General features: G+C 42.2%; 1 protein-coding gene and 1 long non-coding RNA gene across 2 annotated transcripts in view; one reads left to right on the top strand and one right to left on the bottom strand.

The window, feature by feature from the left end:
* LOC116802433 (rho GTPase-activating protein conundrum) overlaps positions 1 to 10233 on the top strand; it is a 29883-nt gene extending 19650 nt beyond the window's left edge. Inside the window, exons 5-10 of the mRNA XM_032726912.1 lie at positions 7096 to 7266; positions 8368 to 8456; positions 8526 to 8798; positions 8856 to 9366; positions 9431 to 9943; positions 9997 to 10233. Coding sequence (XP_032582803.1) covers positions 7096 to 7266; positions 8368 to 8456; positions 8526 to 8798; positions 8856 to 9366; positions 9431 to 9943; positions 9997 to 10146 — 1707 coding nt within the window. The 3' untranslated portion in view covers positions 10147 to 10233. The remainder of the gene's footprint in view (positions 1 to 7095; positions 7267 to 8367; positions 8457 to 8525; positions 8799 to 8855; positions 9367 to 9430; positions 9944 to 9996) is intronic.
* LOC116802434 overlaps positions 1 to 18848 on the bottom strand; it is a 60010-nt gene that overhangs the window by 22910 nt on the left and 18252 nt on the right. The gene's annotated exons all lie outside the window — the stretch shown is intronic.

The following is an 18848-nucleotide window of genomic DNA, read 5'->3' as shown; positions in this document are numbered from 1 at the left end:
AGGATCCCGCCCATCAGAAGACAAGACAACTCATGGTGCAGAACTGAGACCGAACGCATTCGCCGAGCACTTGGAGGAAGTCTTCACACCAGCCAATCGATGTTCCCCAAATGAAGCAGCCGAAACAGCCAGGCTCCTGACAGAACCTCTCTCTGACTTCGAGTCGATACCCCAGGCCACGGAAGAGGAGATCAGCAATTTAATAGCGGCAATGGGTAACCACAAGGCTCCAGGCGATGATGCCATCAATGCCATTGCTATAAAGCTCCTACCCCCTAATAGCAAGTCACTAATCACGACCATAATAAATAGGTCCTTGCAATTGGGGCACTTCCCTTCATCATGGAAACGCGCCGAAGTAGTTATGATCCTGAAGCCTGGTAAACATGAAGCCAATCTCGCCTCCTACCGCCCGATCAGCTTACTGGCAGTACTCTCCAAGATACTCGAAAGAGTATTTTTGTGCAGAGTATTGCCGGTGATTGAGGAGGCTGGTCTGATCCCTGATCACCAGTTTGGCTTTAGGCGCCGCCACGGGACACCAGAGCAAGGCCACCGAGTAGCGCAATATATCCTGGACACCTTTGAGAATAAGAAATACTGCCTAGCAGTAATGCTGGACATTAAGCAAGCCTTTGATCGTGTTTGGCACCCCGGTCTCCTCCTGAAGCTCAAAAATGGCCTGCCCCAGCCATATTTCAAGTTCTTGAAGTCGTTCTTCGAGGGCAGAAGGTTCGCCGTCAGGTGTGGAGAAGCGCGCTCAGGCGTCAAAGAAGCCCGTGCAGGAGTTCCCCAAGGAAGCGTTCTCGGTCCGCTCCTCTACAATGCGTATACGGCCGACCTGCCAGTGATACCGAGCCAGTACATTATGGCAGCTCCTTATCTACAAAGCCATCATAAGGCCAATCTGGACGTATGGCATTCAACTGTGGGGCACTGCATCGAAATGTAACATCAACATTATCCAGACCTTCGAAAACAAAACGCTCCGCACCGTCACAAACGCTCACCCTTTCCACGATAATGCCACTATCCACAAGGTCCTCAGCTTCCCCTGGGTGAAGGATGAGATTAAGAAAAGCAGCAGGCAGTACATGCAGAGGCTTCAAGACCACCCAAACAACCTGGCACAAGACCTGCTGGACTCCAGTCAACGCACCAGCAGGCTGCACCGATCCCACCCTTTGGACCTCTCTGGGATTAGACACGCACATTAAAATTAAATTATATACATACATAATTATATACATCATGCATGCATATCGACAGTTATTGTAAAGTTTTCACGACAAATTAATGTAATCCATTAATTCTTAAGTTTAAGTTTAAGTTTAAGTTTAAGTTAAGTTTAGTCCTCAAATTTAATGATTGTCCGCGAAGGACAGTTTTAAATAAATACACCCAAACAAAAAAAAAAAAAAAAAAAAAAACGTTAACTGATCTCGCAGTCAGCTGCTAAAGCACCCCTATCTGGCAGTGCTGGTCGGATGCATGAGTCCACAGGCACAGGTGGCGCTACCAGCCAAAAAATTGGTTCACCGGTCGTAGCATATACTCACGAGCTGCTGACGGGTATTCTTGGCAACATCCCATAGAATCTCAGAGACACTACCACAAAGAGCAGGAGAAGCTGAATAATATTGTAAAATTGTATTGCGTCTGAGCCGCAACGGCCGGCAGCATAACGATCACCTGGCGAAAGGTGTAAAGCCAAACACCTGGCAGGAGGTAAAAAAAGGCACCACCTAACTGGAATATCTGAAAAAAAAAATTAATACTCCAGGTGGCAGCCACATATGTGGAAATCCATCTTCGGCTAATCCCGAGGCCAGGGCACGTATTCTGGAGGCCCTTCCAAACATTCTCCACAAACCCGCCCCGACGGCGGCACAATAAGCCGTCGTAACAAGCAATGCAACAAGTGCACCCACAACGGATGAAGAGCGCTTGGTGTTCGGTAAAAGGTCCAAAGTCCTAAGGACCCCACAACAGTAAAGACCCCTTTGGTAGAAATCGAGGAGATGGGAGCAATTCTGGGCGACCTTCTGGCGAGGGTCAACCACAAAGGGGTGAGGAGCATTAATCTGCTAATGAAGAACGCATTTGCCAGATTGTAGGAGCTCCAACTGAAGCTGCGCGTAAGGCTGAGAATTCACGCACCGCCGCAAGAACCGATGCTAGCCAACAGAGCAGTCCCCTCCAGATATGAAGAACCGAGTAAGGGCAAAGACGGTGCCAAACCAAAGTATTGCACGGCCCTTCACCCCATTAGCTGGGTTACCGTACAGCGAAGTGCTGTCGCTGGTCACAAGAGCCTATAGGAGAAAATGTATCCAGGGTCAAGAGGACGGCCAAAGGTGAACTGCTCCTCGAGCTTCGCGCCTCCGCCCAAGCAGTTCCAGCAAATCATATTGGCGGACCCGTATTTCGGTCACAATGTCTGAACAAGGCACTGCAGCCGCGCGAAAGATGCTTCAAATGTCTGAAGAAAGGCCACATGGCGGCCCATTGTAGAAGCACGTAGACAGAAGCCAGTGCTACTTCAGATGCAGGTCCGCTCCACACAAGTACTTTTAGTGCGCAAGCAGAGGAAGCCAAGCGACCAACCACCAAGCAGGCACACGGAAGTCCCCACTAGCGGGCAAAGGAGCACCAAAGGCACCACAATGATGCGTTTGATTCAGCTCAATCTGAATCACTGCACAGCAGTATGTTAGTTCAGACCGTGCGAGAACGCAGAGTGGAGCTTGCGTTTCTTATAGAGCCCTATCGGCTTTCGACCGCACCAGGAAAGCAGCGATCTAGAGGTGCAGCAGCGTAGCCCAACAATTAACCCATGTTATAGCGGTCAACGGGTTTGTTAGGGCAAAGGTGGGCAGATGGTGGGTGTACAGCGTATACCTAGTTCCCAGCCTGACCTTAAACGAATTCAGTCGGGCATTGGACAGACTGGCATCGGATGCCACATCCCGAACACTTATAGCTGGCGACTTCAACGCATGGTCAGAGAGCTGGGGCAGTTCATCCACCAACGTGAGAAGTAGGATGGTGCTCTGTGCATTTGCGACGCTGGACCTGGCTCTATTAAACCAAGGGAACCGGCACACGTTCAGTCATCGAGGACCACACTGGCAATGACCATTTGGCCATCATTTGTGATCTGGGACGCCCTTCCTCGACCCAAGCCCCGTCAGCAGCCCAAGCTAGAATGAAATACAACGCGGACACCCTGGACACGCAGTTATTCCGACTGAGGAACAAAGGGCTCCAATCTACTATTGGAACAAGGAGATAGAGAAGGCTGGTGAATGACTCTCCTCCTCGCTATCAACGCTCCAGAGGTGCGCAGTCATTTGCTGAACGCCAAGCCGAGTATAAAGCCCACAGGAAAACACTCAAGCTAGCCATACGGGAGAGCAAACGGAAATGCTTCCTCGACCTGTGCGATGCAGATGACAGTGATGGGAATGTGCCGACAAGGTGGTGGACAAGAAGGCATTCACGAGGACGTCGAAGTAAACGACACCAGGTGGAGCAATAGACTAAAGGGTTGCTGGACGCAGCAAGTGATACCCAACCTAAAGCCGAGGAGCTGATTAGCGGCTTTCGCAGCAATCTGAAGCGCTTTGGACGCTTGGAGTCGGAGAAATGTCCAGGTTCTCTTCTCGTGCGATAATTATACTTGCGAGAGGTGATCCCTGGAAGCCCTACTTGGTAGCAGACTGAGTGCGGATAATGTAGTCCCATTCATTCTGCAGGGGGAGGTGGAATGGAAACAAAGAATTACGGGGATACCGCGGGGGTTCTGGATTTGACCGCCGAAATTTAGAAGACTAATAAATTACGAAAAAATTTCTAAAAATTGTGGCAGTTTTGGGCGGTTTTAGGGTATTATAGTGGGCAAAAATCAAATCGATAGAAATCAACAAATTTTTTTAAAGTGTGGGCGTGGCAGTTTTATGCGTTATGTGGGCGTTAGATTGGGCGTGGCACCATGAGTCAACAAACTTGCGCTGCGTCCTTGTCTCTAGAATCTTTATGCTGGATCCGTCTAGCTTTTTATAGCTCCTGAGGGCTCGACGTTCATACGGAAAATGTATGACTATCGGATTCCTCCGACCTTGTTTTACATTAAAGGCATTACAAACACGACACCCTATACACCCACGTATACATAGGTGAAGGGCGTGGTCACAGTGTTTGGTATACCAATAAAAATTGACGAATCAAACAATAAACCAAACCAAAATCTAAACATTTTTCAAAATATGGGCGAGGCAGTTGTTTGCGTTAGAATGGGCGCGGCAAAAATTATTTTGGCAAATCGATTAACAATTTGCAAAACTAAGAAAAACATGAAAAAATATTAAAAATATCCAATGCATGTTTTTGAACAAGACATGAGTACTTTGAGACAATGTTTGACTTTCGGATCCTTTTGACCTTGTTTTACGTATCGTGTTCCACACTGAAGAGATTACAACAACGACACCCTATACACACATCATAAGCATATGATGATGGATACGCCAGACAAGCGTACCGGGTAGCAATTCGAGTACTTGCTTGCTGGGCAAGCACTCCCCCTTGCTGAGGAGCGAGATCTACCCAAAATCTCTATTGACCAACACCGTAACTTGAACGTCGAACACGAAGGCTCCCAACAGGGGGCCTACCTCAATGAGCAGTCTGGGATAGCTGCTCAACCCGTTGTGCCGAAAAAAGAGGCTCGGTCGGCCTCCTCCTTTTGCTCCGACAAGCATGGTTAGAGAATCCTCCTGCCGTATTAGTCGTCTCATACAGCAAGCAACAGCGGACTGTGCGAAGAACTTTGGCTAAATGCTCCTCCTCCTACACAACTAAACAAAAATTGCACTTGAGATACATTGCATTAGACATTATGTGCTGCTCTCCAACTAATGTATAATAAACTAATAAATAAATCATAAAATCAGTAAAATTAAACTGTAATGCGCTTCCCCAAACCAACAACAAATTACACACATACTCCGTTAACCATTGTAGGCAAGCCTACTCTCTTAAGCCTAGCTGCAGTAACTTCCAGCACGGTTGCCTCTCTCACAACTGCAATCGCATCGACAACAACCGCAACAGTCTCTTCAACTCAAACGATTCTGTCAAGATTTATGTGAGTCAAAGAGCAATCCAAGTGGCCGCCCGAATTCGGTCATCCAGACTGGTATGGATCGCTACGTTTTTGTAAAACGTAAACGGTGTCCGCAACGCACAACAGGTAATGAACCAAATTAAATTGTGGTAGCGAAACAAAAACTACTACTACCAACAATAAAAACGTGTTTGGACTGCTAGCAGAAAACACAAGCGAGGAAGCTAATAAAACTACAAATAGTGAATCTCAAAAACCAAAGCCCGAGAAATTACTACGAACGCACTGGTTTATAAAATAGTCCACCTTATCGGAAATAATAATTTTTACGTTATACCTCTAAGAAGAGGAAAAATTCAAGAAACTAAGCGTCAGGTTAAAACCGAAGACCAGTTTCATGCGGTTTCGAAGATTAAACGAAAACGCCAAAAAATATTACCAACTAGCCAAACACTAAAGAGAAAAGAAGTGCACCAAATTTACAATCTCCAATTCTTATTTCACCGTAAAATTACTGTAGAAGAACCATATAAGCGTAATGGTCCAGTACAATGCTCCAACTGCCAAGAGTATGGCCACACCAAGACATATTGTACCCTTCCTTCCGTTTGCGTCGCCTGCGGGGATCTGCACGAATCTGGCACTTGCCCGGCTAATAAACGTGATCCAAATTAAAAAAAAAATGTGACAATTGTGGTGAAAACCACGCAGCTAATTACGGGGATGCCCTGTCTACAAAGATCTCAAAAGTCGCATTAACAAACGAATTGCTTCGGCTCGTAGTACTAATAATAACAAAAAATTGATGGTACCCTCCCAATCGTTTCCTGACATTTTCTTCTTCAACACCAAAATGTCAGAAAAGAAGAAAAAAAAAAAAGATACATCGCTTTGCATTGACTCCGATCTCCTGAGTCGGACACCGAGCTTGATGGTCGCAGCTCAGTCTCGGCCACAGTTCGCTTTGATGAAGCTAAACATTAATGTCTAGCTTGCAACCTTCCTAGCACCGCTCCGTATATCGGGCATACGTTCGAGAGCATATAATGCCCCGAAGGTGTTACGCATCTTGTTATTCTTATGTCTTTGGCTGAACCCTATTCAGAAAATGGCATTTTTACAATAAAGTTGTCACATGCTTTAACTTGGAGATTTCTTTTAAAATGCCTCTTACAATGAGCATGTGTTCTATATTTCTCTTGATTTTCTCTAGATTCTCAAGTGTCTGAAGTCTATCCAATCTGATGAGCTGATCCGTTAAGATGTGCGGTAACACAAAGCCTTCCCATTCTTATACTAAGACAATATAAATTGATTTCATAAGCATATTCATATTTTCTTTGCTGGTTTTCAGATTGCCTTCAATATCTTTGATACGCAGTTCAGTAGACATCCTTGATTCCATTTTTTCAGAAATCAAATTTATTTTCAATAGTCCGAAATGATCCGTTTTGATGTGCGGTATCAAAAAGGCTTCCAATTCTTATGCAGTGACATTACAAATTGATTCCATCAGCACATTCATATTTTTTCTGCTGGTTTTCAGATTGCCGTCAATACATTCGATACGCATTGCTTGGAGTGTAATTTAAACGGCATCTTTGATTCCCTTTTATTTTAGAAACCAATTTGTTTTTAATATTGAACCAACAAGGGTTCTAAAGGTACCACCGTGTTGTCTCTTACTAAAACCTTAACTGCATTGGCATTTTTTAGCATTATTGTCACTGCTGAACCAGTTTTTTTTTGTACTTAGTTAACGGGTACCTCGGTTATCCAATAACTTGTTCTGCAAAATTGACAACTTTGGCTTTTTGGGCTCTAATTGATGAGCAAATTTAAAATTACTAACAGATAAGCTTAAAACAATTTGAAATATCTGTTACTTAATACTGTGGGCCAAATAGTTAGAAAATTAGGGTTACAGACTTTATTATTAAAAATAATACTATTTATTTATCTTTTAGGGGTTAGAGGTTTCTAAAAACGACTTGGAACCCATTCTGACTACTTTATCAAAGCCCCATGCTGAAGCGATTGTACAACTGGTAAGGACTTTAAACAAAACAGTACGGGTGCGCACAAAAAGTCGGCCAAAACGGAAACCTGATATAAGGGATGTATTTCGCGAATTTGATGTAAGTAGATTGTATTCTTTTAGTATACCCTTTACTCCTAGAGTAAAGTCCGTTCTTGTGCCCGACTGTATAAATATAAAATAAATTAAGCATGCAAATTCTAGTGACCCCAACGCTGTGCAGAACGTTGATTTTTTCGGTAAACCTGTGCTTACTGTTTGTTTGTAAAACCACCAAAGGATTTTTAATAATTTCTTTTATAATTATATTTTTTAAAATAATTATTAAAACTACGTTCGCTTCACGAGGGATTCTTTTTTGATTTGTGCAATATTTTAAACAAATAAACTAATTCACTTGGTTTTCTGTATTTGTGTTTTGTTTGGTGTGGTTTCTGTATGCACATAAACTGCACTGTGTACCCACTCTCTCGATCAGTAACACAAAATCTAAAGTTCTAAGCGTACAGACTGCTCTCTTGCGGTACTTTTAACAGCTCGCTTGCAAGTTTTGATTTTGTGTTTTTGTACAGTGGTCCGAATTCAGAAAATATGGTTACTAATGTTGTCTGCTTTCAAAATATTTTCCCCCGGGTTATAAAACCTGATCACGCAAAAATGATTTGGCTATGTGATAAATTGGTGCTCACTAAGTGCTTGGTTTTAGCGTCCGAACAAGTGATGACCTAGCTAGGGGCCCAAATACCTAATACCTAAAATACTGTTGTTACTGTATGATAAATCTCAACCTTCTAGCTTTTATAGTTCGGAAATGCTTCTTTCTGCCTTTTACATACTTTTCAACGAGTAACTGTTAGTTATAGAGTTTCGCGTTCGCAGTTTCACTAGCTGAGTAACTGATATCTGATAGTCGGGGAACTCCAATATAGCTTTATCTTTGGTTCTTAATAATATATCCGGTCTAGCCAAGTTTTTGAAAATATATACAATACAATATTTACTTTCGGCATTAATTTATACAAATTAAAGAGTTTATTAATATGCTGCAAAAGAGAAAGTCGGGAGACTAGAGGATAATAATCAAATATAATTCATAACTTAATTGCTTTTGATCATTAATTTTTGAGGTTTTTTTATGTACAATAACTATTGTTATTTAATGATACTTAAATTATGCAAAATTTAATTTGTTTACTAAAAGGAACGAGGCACAGTTACACGCTCACGAAGTGCCACTCCAGATTCCCTGGACTCTCTACAAATGGATGAAGCTTGGACCAACAATTCTTCGTATGTATTTTTAAATTTTTCAATCCAATTGCCTGAGGACCGTTTCTTAACTTTAAATTTATTTAATAGACCGACTTTTGTAAATTTATATGAAAAAAATACCGAAACTCACACACGATGTGTAGAACAATCAAATGAAATATATTTAAAGCAAAACCTGCGACGAACCCCTAGCGCCCCGCCTAAAAGCGGCACCTCTGCGGATATATTTCGTGGTTCGCAAGTGCGATGTGATATACCTTTGTACTCGGCGGATGGTGTAGAATTGCTTGGATATTCACGGATTGGCACCATACAATTTCCAAGGAACAGATCCGTCTCTGATCCATTTTGTTCTATTGGGTATGTTATTTTTAAATTTTGAGGACTCCTGAGGAGTTTAAAGTTATGTCTTTTCAGTCGATCGAAGGATTCAAGAAGTGAAAATGATGCACCATCACAAGAGAAAAAATCGAGTGAAGTGTTGTCAGCCTCAGAGAATGAATGCGTTCGCCTTTTACCTATGCCCTACAATGTCCTAAGCTTTGAAAGTATTTGTCGAGATTCTTCTAGTCTTGATAGCTTCGAAGTCCTAGATACCTGTGATACCCCTTCAACGCTATTCACAGATGTCGTATTAATAAGCGAAATTGACATGAAACGTTTACAGACAAAACTTTGGTTAGAGTTAGCCACAATATTTGATCGCAACAAAGTTTCTTTAGATAAAAGAAAGCCGTTTAAGCGTCGTCGCAAAGAAGAGGGTAATCTTTTTGGGGTATCTATAAACGCTCTTATTCGTCGGGATCAGCAAGTTACTGGCACTGACTCATCTTTGGTCCCACTATTTTTGGAAAAGCTTATTGGCGAACTTCTGCGACGTGGCTCTAGAGAAGAAGGATTACTTCGAATAGGTGGTCACAAACAAAAGGTTAAAATAGTGTTAATAATTATATTAGTTTGGCAATTCAATTTTAAAAATTTTTTATTTTCAGACTGAATTACTTTATAATGAATTAGAATCAACATTTTATCAAAATCCAGATAATCTAGCTAACCTTTTTTGCACAGCTACTGTTCATGAACTTAGTTCGTTGCTAAAACGATGGCTGCGTGAACTTCCTCAACCTTTGCTTACTAATGAGCTTATACAACTGTTTTATCAATGTCACACACTTCCATCAATAGATCAAATGAATGCACTATCGATTTTATGTCACCTGCTTCCGCCTGAAAATAGAAACACATTACGTTCTTTATTAAGCTTTTTTAATTATATAATTAATTTAAAAGATATAAACAAAATGAATGTGCATAACGTAGCAACAATAATTGCACCGTCACTGTTTCCACCACGTTATATACACCCGAGTGACAAAAACAGCATTGCAGAACAAGTAAGAATGGCCGCTCAGTGTTGCCGTTTGACGAATATTTTAATCCTACGCGGCGAAAAACTTTTCCAAGTACCAAACAATTTAATTATGGAATCACAGAAAACAATGATGGTATGTGTTATTCTTGAGTTATTAATTGACCGTAAATATATATGTTTCTATAGGGTAAGAAAGGATGGCATCGGCATCGAAATTCAAATGAAATTATTGCAAAACCAAGCGGAAAGGCGAGCAATGTTGGCGTTGGACACGACTCTTCAGTTATAAATAAATACTCAACCAATTTAAAGCATTTACATCCATTTGTTATTTGAACAAACGGTTGCTAACGTTGATTAAGTTGTATTATATATTAAATTGAAAAAATGTTAAATGCAAACTACAAATTTAGTGACGCTCAACATTTCTTTTTCTTATTCAAATTTTCTCAGTACGGAGAACGACTATGAAAAAAAAACAATGGAGGGAAAAATATGCAACAGCTGAAAGGCGAATTATCTTACGAACTTCTTCAAATTCCACCTATTCGGCTGATAAAATTAGGGAAGAATACGGAGTATATGCTAGTGTTTCCACGGTAAAACGAATTATTCGAATTAAAGGGATTGAACATAAAAATAAGAAAGAATGCTATAGTCGAGTATCCCGACTATCAGATACCTCGATATTCTGGGATATCGATAGATATTGAGGAATAAAATAAGACAGTATTTAAAATGGTTTAAAAGTGTGGTCGGGATCGTCTTTGGGCTTTTTGAAAGTGTGGCCGCAATGTTTTTGGTAGAAAGAAATTGGCCAGACAAAGACCCTGCCATGGTCAATGCGATTCCACAAAATAATGCATTTGACCGCTTGTAATGCTATTGGTCTCTCGTATTTGTTGGGTCAGCTGTAGTTTTTTTTTTTTTTTAAACTTATTGCGTTATTTATTGGATCTTCTCTTTTTGTGAGACTAACAATAATTATTCAAATCTTATTATATAACTTATATTAATTACAATGTGAAGTAATTGTATTAGTTAGAGACTGCCCTAGGATTTCTTTGCTGGGCTGGAGAATCTTTGCGCTTCAGTCGGCTCTGACTGTAGACTCGCGTAAGCGACTTCTCGAGAGGATTTTCGTGTGCGGCGAGCTTTGCTTGATGTTTACTTTTTTTCATCTGAATTTCCTCATTGACAAGGTTTATGTGGAGGTCTCTATGGATGCTTTCGCTGCGTAGGTACCATGGTGCCCCAGTGATAGTTCGCAGAATCGTGGACTGAGCTCGCTGTATGATTTCAATGTTGGTTTTTGAAGCGTTTCCCCATAGTTCACACCCGTATGTCCAGATGGGTTTCAGCACGGTATTGTAGAGGAGTACTTTGTATTCCAGAGAAGAGAGAGAGAGTTGTAATTAATAAGCCAGTGAAGATTGGCTGCTTTAAGCTTCATATGAGTCCTCTTAGATTCTATATGTCGCCGCCAGGTGAGGCGTCTATCTAGGTGAACGCCGAGATATGTTACAATGTCTGCTTGTGGGATAAATGTATTGTTCAGAGTACAGGGTGGGCAGGTTTGTCTGTTCAGTGTGAAGGTTACATGTCTGCTTTTGGTCTCGTTTATCTTAATGCGCCAGTCCGCAAACCATCTTTCCACTATTTTAAGATGGCAGGCAAGTTGCTCTGTTGCCTTTGCTGGGCATCTAGATCGGCTAAGTATTGCGGTATCGTCAGCAAACGTAGAGGTTGTGAGCGGATAGTTTGTAGGCATGTCTGCTGTGAATAGGGTGTAAAGAACGGGGCCCAGTACACTACCTTGGGGGACTACAGCATTGATAACGCGGTCGTGTGAAGTCGAACTGTTACACCTGGTTGAGAACACTCTTTTGAAGAGATAAGATTCGAACACTTTGTGCGTGTTCTGGGGAAGCAGTTTTGTTATCTTGTTCATTAGTCCTTCCAGCCAGACTCGGTCGAATGCTTGTGCAACATCTAAGAATATAGCTGAACAGTATTCCCGGTGCTCAAAAGCGGTACGAATTTCGTTTGTGATGCGATTGACCTGTTCGATCGTTCCGTGATTTTTGCGAAAGCAAAACTGATGCGATGGTATTGTATTTCGCCTTCTTAAGTAGGGAGTTAGTTGTTTTAAAAATTCCTTTTCAATAAGTTTCGAGAGACACGTTAGGAGACTGATTGGTCTGTAGGATGAGGGTTGCGTTTTGTCTTTGCCTGGCTTGGGAATCATTACTATAACCGCCTTTTTCCACCTTTGGGGATAGTATCCAAGTTTCGTAATAGCGTTGAAGAGATGGCATAAGGTCAGAACCGCACACGGTGATCATTTTTGATGCCACCAAGTCATGTCCAGGTGATTTTTTGGGATTAAGGTCTTTTATGATAGATGCTATCTCACTTTGGCTGAATATTACTGGATTTATAGGGGGCAAGCTTTTAGTTACTACAGGGAGGACAAATGAGTTGCTAGCAGGATTTGGTTGGAATACTTTCTGAAGGTGATCGGCGAACGCATTAGCTCTATCTTCGTCGCTGCGTATCCAGCTTCCAGAGGGACCTCGCAGTGGAACGACTGTTTCTGACGGTGGCTGTATGCTTTTGTGTGCTTTCCACATAGGGTTCCTTTTGCTGGTGGGCGATAGTTGCTTGATATATAGATGCTGGGCGTTGGCTTCCTCAAGCTTAAGTGCCCTGGTTAGTTTACGTGTTGCTATTTTTAGATGTTCTTTAGCCGTTGGGGATCTATGATTCTGCCATTCTCTTCTTAGTCTTCGTTTTTCAAGTACTAGCTGTTCGATTTCACGATTTGTCTTGCTATGATTTGTCATTTTGTGTGTGTCTGGAGGTGTAGAGGCCTTGGCTGCAGCAACAAGTGTTTCCTCTATCGATTTGACCAGGCGATCAACATCCTCGTCGGTGATTACTGTTTGAGTTGGTTCCATGTGAGTACAAACATATTTCGCGTACCTTGCCCAGTTGGTCCTGTTGCCTGTCAGCCTGTAGGGCCGCTCAGTTATATGTGGTCGGTGCCAGAGAGTAAGTAGAACTGGAGAGTGATCAGATGATAGTTCTGCAAGTGACTCGGCCGTAATATTATTTCTTGGAATCTTTCTTGTTATTGCGAAGTCAATGAGATCCGGTAGCTTATTTGGATCTGCTGGCCAGTATGTAGGCCTACCCGGAGTCACATGATCGAGCTTGTTTCGCGGCTTAATGAGCGTGTTGTAAAGTTGTTAGCCCTTTGGGGTCAGAAGACGTGATCCCCAGTGCGTATGCTTGGCATTGTAGTCACCGGCCGCTATGAATCGCTCACCGAGTGAGTTGAAAAATTCCGAGAATTGGTCCTCAGAAACTACAAAACGAGGTGAGCAGTGTAGGACGGGCCCCGATTGTGGCGGGGTGTGAGCGATGTGGGTGGTCTGAGCGCGTATTGATTCTCCTCGTTTGTTAAGGCGGTTCTTTAGTTCCTTGTATACTACACAGCCACGCCAGTTCGCTGTGTGACTTTCACCGCAGTTGCTGCACATTTTAACAGAGATGTCTTCCTTGTTCTTATGGCAGTTCGCTGTGCTATGAGCTTCACTACAGACTACGCAAATAGATTTCAGCGTAGAGTACGCCTTAGTGTGGCCATATTCTTGGCAGTTAGTGCACTGCACTGGGCGATTGCGCTTGTGTGGCTCTTCCACTGTGATACGCCGATGCAGTAGGAGCTGTAACTTGTAGATTGGATGAACTTCATTTTTTTTCAGTGTCTGGCGCTCTGGCTCCAACTCGATTTTGAACATTGGTTGTGGTTCCTTATTTTTGTTTAATATGTTCATGACCATTTTTGCACTAAAGTTCTTTTCCTTGAGCGCTTCTACGATTTCAGTGGTCGAAACAGTTGCCTCAATCCCTTTGAGAACAACCTGTAGGCCCCTTGCGCTTTTTAGTTGGTATGTATAAAAGTTTTTTCCTGCTTCATCCAAGAATTTGGTTAGTAGACGATGGCTATCCTCGGTTTCAGTTTGAACCTTTGTTTCATTTATGTTCCCTTTTCTTAAGGGTATTACGTAAAATGAGTTTTCTCCTATAAGTGTGACTATTTTGTTCACTAATGCACTTGAGCTTTTTTCGCGAATGTATATTGGAGGAGGCTTGACTTTCTTAGGTGACTTTGCCGGTTGTATACTTTCATCAGTAGAATTTGCCAGCAGCTCAAATCTGTTGGTGTTTTCTGGCGTTTTTTTTGTGAGCATGTTAGCATTGTCGCGCGTAATTTTTGATTGTTTGTTTTCTGTTTGTTGACTTTTGTAATTTTGAGGGCTAAGTTTTCTTTTTATTGTTATGTAGCGATCCATTCCAGTCTGTATGATGGAGCCGGCGTTCTTGTTTACGTTTTGGCTTGCTGATAGCGCAGCAGAACCGTTAAATTGGGTTTTTGTTTTGATCGCTGGCTCAGTAGGAGCAAATGCTTGAGCGAGCTGACTATACCGTTCCAGTTGTTGTTGTGATTGCAGTTGCAGTGGTTGTTGTTGTCACAGTACTAGTCACCGTAGGTAAGCGTAAAGAAATTTCGCAAGTGTTTGTAGATTGGGGGTTTTGTGACAGTAGTGAGGGAGAGCAAGAACGCGCTCTTTCTTGAGTTGTTGGCAATGGTAAACTTGTCGGGTTATGGGTGATTGACCGCTCGCTGTCTGCAGAAGTCGCGGAGACGTAAGAGAAGTACGAATTGTTTCGTTCCAATGAGAGCCGGCGATCGTCTTGCTCGCGTTGTCGCTGAACGCGAGTGTCGTTCTGGCTCATAGTGTAAAACTACTTGCTTATACTATTTCAAACACAGAATATGTATTCGAGCGATGGTGCATCGCACAGAGCGTCTTTTTCGCTTTCGATTTATTTGTTTGTATTATATTAATAACCATTCACTTCGCTAAAAACAACCGATTTTATACGGAGCTCGATGAAAACACGTCTTCACACGTCAGCGACCTATCGGTGGGTCAGCTGTAGTTAAAATTGATTTTAATCTAACATTATACTTCGCATTTATTTAATAAGTGTAATAATAGTACTAAGAAAAACGTCCATATTATACCCATTTTTTTTAACTTCTTTAGCTAAATTTAAAAATCGTTTTCAATCTTATTATAATTGTTCACTTGTTAACTTCAAATTCCCAGTGCTATTTAATTTGATTTACTATAGTAGCTTCGAGTAAATATTGTTGTAATTCAAAGCTTTTATGGAATAATAAACTTTGCGTTTTCATATATTAATCTTCATTTATTTTGTTAATTATTTAAATTTAAACAAAAAATTGTGCATTTAAATCTCGACCATTCTTTAAAACAGGCGTGCTGGTAATGAATTGGTTATTTTTGGATTTTTAAACGGCCGCCCCGAAATAGTCGCCACTCATTACCTTATCATCTCATTTTATCTTTCGTATGCGGCTTACATTTTAATGTTTTACTGGTTCTTACATTATTATTTCAATAGCAATATGCTGTGTCTGATGCCAATTGCTTTAACGTATCCCCATGTTTTCTACTTTAACCTATATGTTTTTTTATTGATAGTAAATAAAACTCAATGCGCTCTGATTAATACATTCGCAAAACTATTGGCGACTGACGATTGGCGACATGGGTATTCCGATCAGAAATGGATCACCCCCTCTTTCATTGCGTCGATTTAGGTGTATTTCATGACATTTTCCTCGCTGCGCTGGCCTTTCTTCGTAGCGCTACGTCGTCCTGGAATGCTAAATAAATTCCAACGGAGATCCACTTGCTGCTTACGGATTAGCGGCTGAGGTACTCCCATCGACGAAGGTGCACGTTAATGTCTACAGATCTTAAGGGCTGGATCCGATCATTTAAGGCCAGGTTCTGGCCAAAATTACTAGAGCCAGAAGTTTAGGATGACTGACCGAGAGTCTGTATCTTTATAACCTCGTGATTATTTAACACTATCCTAATCCATTATCATAAACTATAGTCGCAGGAACTCCGCATAAATGAAATTTTCTACTCAAACAGACGACTCCACTTTGAAAAGTGGGTAGCTCTATAAATATTGGGGTGTTACTACTGCGCGGTCTTGGGTTATCGCTCAAGAAGTCCATATATGTATACACGCTGAAAGAATCTCTGCGGTTTTGGAGCTGGTCCCAAAGGAGGTCTTAAAGGGCTATTGGGTGCCTTGGTGGACTTACGAATATATAAAATACAAATATCACACGCTAAGCCAGGCAGGTTATAGTACCGTCGAATCCGTTCTAGTGCCATGTGAATGATAATAATCCGACCGCCGAAGTGTGAAGACGTTTTTTATCGAGCTCCGCACAAAATCGGTTGTTTTGAGGGGAGTAAACGCCAAATAAAGTAAACTACACAAAAAAAAAAAAAAAAAATCCGAAAGCGAAAGAGACGCTCTATGCGATGCAAGATCGCTTAAATATATAGTGATTTGTTATCTTAAATTATAAAACTATGAGTCAGAACGACACGCGCGCTCAGCGACAGCGCGAGCAAGACGAACGCCGGCTCTCAATTCAACGCAACAACGCGAACGAGCGGTCAATAACCCATAGCCAAAGAAACCTTCTTCTACCAACAAATCAAGAAAGAGCGCGCTCCTGCTCTCCCGCTCTCTTAGCTCCGACAGAAGCCCCGCTGCCTCCAACAACAACAGCTGGAGATAGACCGACAGCCCGCTCTACCTCGTCATCGGCTGCACGCGCTCACGCTCTGACTGAGTCAGCGAAAGCAAAACCGCAAGCAATAAACGGTACTGCTGCACTACCAGCAAAACAAAACGAAAACGTAAACAAAAAAGCTGGGTCGACCTGGCAGACTGGAATGGAGCTACATTACAATAAAGCGAAAGCTCAGCCCGGAAAATTCAGATTTGGAAAACAAGCCGAAAAATACACGCGACAACTCTACCTTGATCAAAAATGTAGCCCCTGCAAATACCAACAGATTTGCCTTGCTGGTAGATACCGCTGAGGACGTGCCGCTGGGATCCGTTGATATCGAACCGAAGAAAACAAAACCTCCGCCAATATACATCCGCGAGAAGAGCACAAGCGGTTTTGTAAATACTTTGATTGGCCTTATTGGAAAAGATAGCTTTCATATAATTCCCCTCGTAAGAGGTACTATCAATGAAATCAAACTTCAGACGAAAACGGAGGACAACTACAGAAAAGTCACAAACTATTTTACCGCACAAAAAATAGGCTTCTACACTTACCAGCTTAAAAGCAGCAAGGGCCTGCAAGTAGTCCTGAAGGGCATTGAGTCTGATGTTACGCCCGAAGAGATAACTGAGGCGCTAAAGGAAAAGGGATTTTACGTTAAGAGCGTGTTCAATATCAAAAACAGAAACAGGCAGCCCCAACCACTCTTCAAGATTGAGCTTGAACCAGAAAACAAGCCTCCTAGAAAAAACGAGGTTCACCCAATTTACAAACTCCAGCTCCTTCTGCACCGTAGGATCACGGTAGAAGAGCCGCACAAACGTAACGCTCCTGTACAATGTACAAACTGCCAAGAGTATGGCCACACGAGGTCGTATTGTACACTTCGCCCGGTGTGCGTAGTCGGTGGCGATCTCCACGACTCCAAACAGTGTCAAAACAATAACTGTGGGGGCAATCACACAGCAAACTACAGAGGCTGCCCAATCTACAAAGAGCTGAAAATCCGACTTCACAAAAGAATGAACACGGCGCGGGCACACCAAGGAACAGCTACGCTGATACCATCAGAGACAAATCCTGAAGTAATTTTCTCGAAAGCAGCAAGTTTCGCTCCCTGGCCTACATCCAACACTAACAAGACAACATTTGCAAACGTTTTAAAATCAGGTATGACGCCTCCAACCCAAAATTCCCGAACTCCACATGAAGTGCACACAAAATTAGACACACAACAAAACTATAACCCAGCTGCGCAGCAGGAAACAAAAACTGAAGCTATGATGCAAGCCTTACAACAGAGCATGATGGAATTTATGACATTTATGAAGACCACCATTCAAGACATGATGCGTAATCAAAACCTTTTGATACAAATGCTTGTAGCCCAACAATCAAATAAATAATGGCTACCTTACGCATAGCTACGTGGAACGCCAATGGCGTTTCACAGCGCAAACTTGAGCTAGCACAATTCCTACATGAGAAGCATATCGACGTAATGCTTCTTTCGGAAACTCATCTCACAAGCAAATACAATTTTCAAATAAGATACTATCATTTCTACGGTACAAATCATCCCGATGGAAAAGCACACGGTGGCACCGCCATACTCATAAGGAACCGTATGAAGCACCACTTTTACAAAGAATTTGCGGAAAATAATCTTCAGGCCACATCTATCAACATTCAGCTAGATGACAACACTCTTCTTACACTAGCGGCCGTATACTGCCCCCCCCGTTTCACAGTATTAGAAGCTCAATTCCTGGATTTCTTCCAAGCACTAGGGCCACACTTCATTGCAGCAGGCGACTACAACGCTAAACATACTCACTGGGGATCGCGACTTGTGAACCCAAAAGGAAAGCAGCTTTATAAGACTATAATAAAATCCACTAATAAACTTGACCATGTTTCCGCCGGGAGTCCTACATACTGGCCATCAGACTTCAGTAAGCTGCCTGACCTGATCGACTTCGCAGTTACGAAAAATATTTCCCGCAGTTTGGTTAAAGCTGAATGTCTGCCGGATCTGTCATCTGATCACTCGCCTGTACTAATTCACCTCCGCCGGTACGCAGAAAACGTGAAACCACCATTCAGATTGACTTCTCACAAAACAAACTGGCTCAGGTATAAAAAATATATAAGTTCACATATTGAGCTAAGCCCAAAACTTAATACTGAATCTGATATAGAGAGCTGCACGTGTGCATTGCAATCCATCCTTACTGCAGCAGCTCTTACTGCAACACCCAAAATAACAAATAATACAATTAATTCAAAAAAGACCAACGTACAAATCGAGCAACTCGTCCACGTAAAA

This window comes from Drosophila sechellia, unplaced genomic scaffold, assembly GCF_004382195.2.
Source record: "Drosophila sechellia strain sech25 unplaced genomic scaffold, ASM438219v1 2R_2, whole genome shotgun sequence".
Classification (NCBI taxonomy): domain Eukaryota; kingdom Metazoa; phylum Arthropoda; class Insecta; order Diptera; family Drosophilidae; genus Drosophila; species Drosophila sechellia.
Note: the sequence above shows the minus strand (reverse complement) of the source record. Positions and strands in the feature narration are given on the sequence as shown.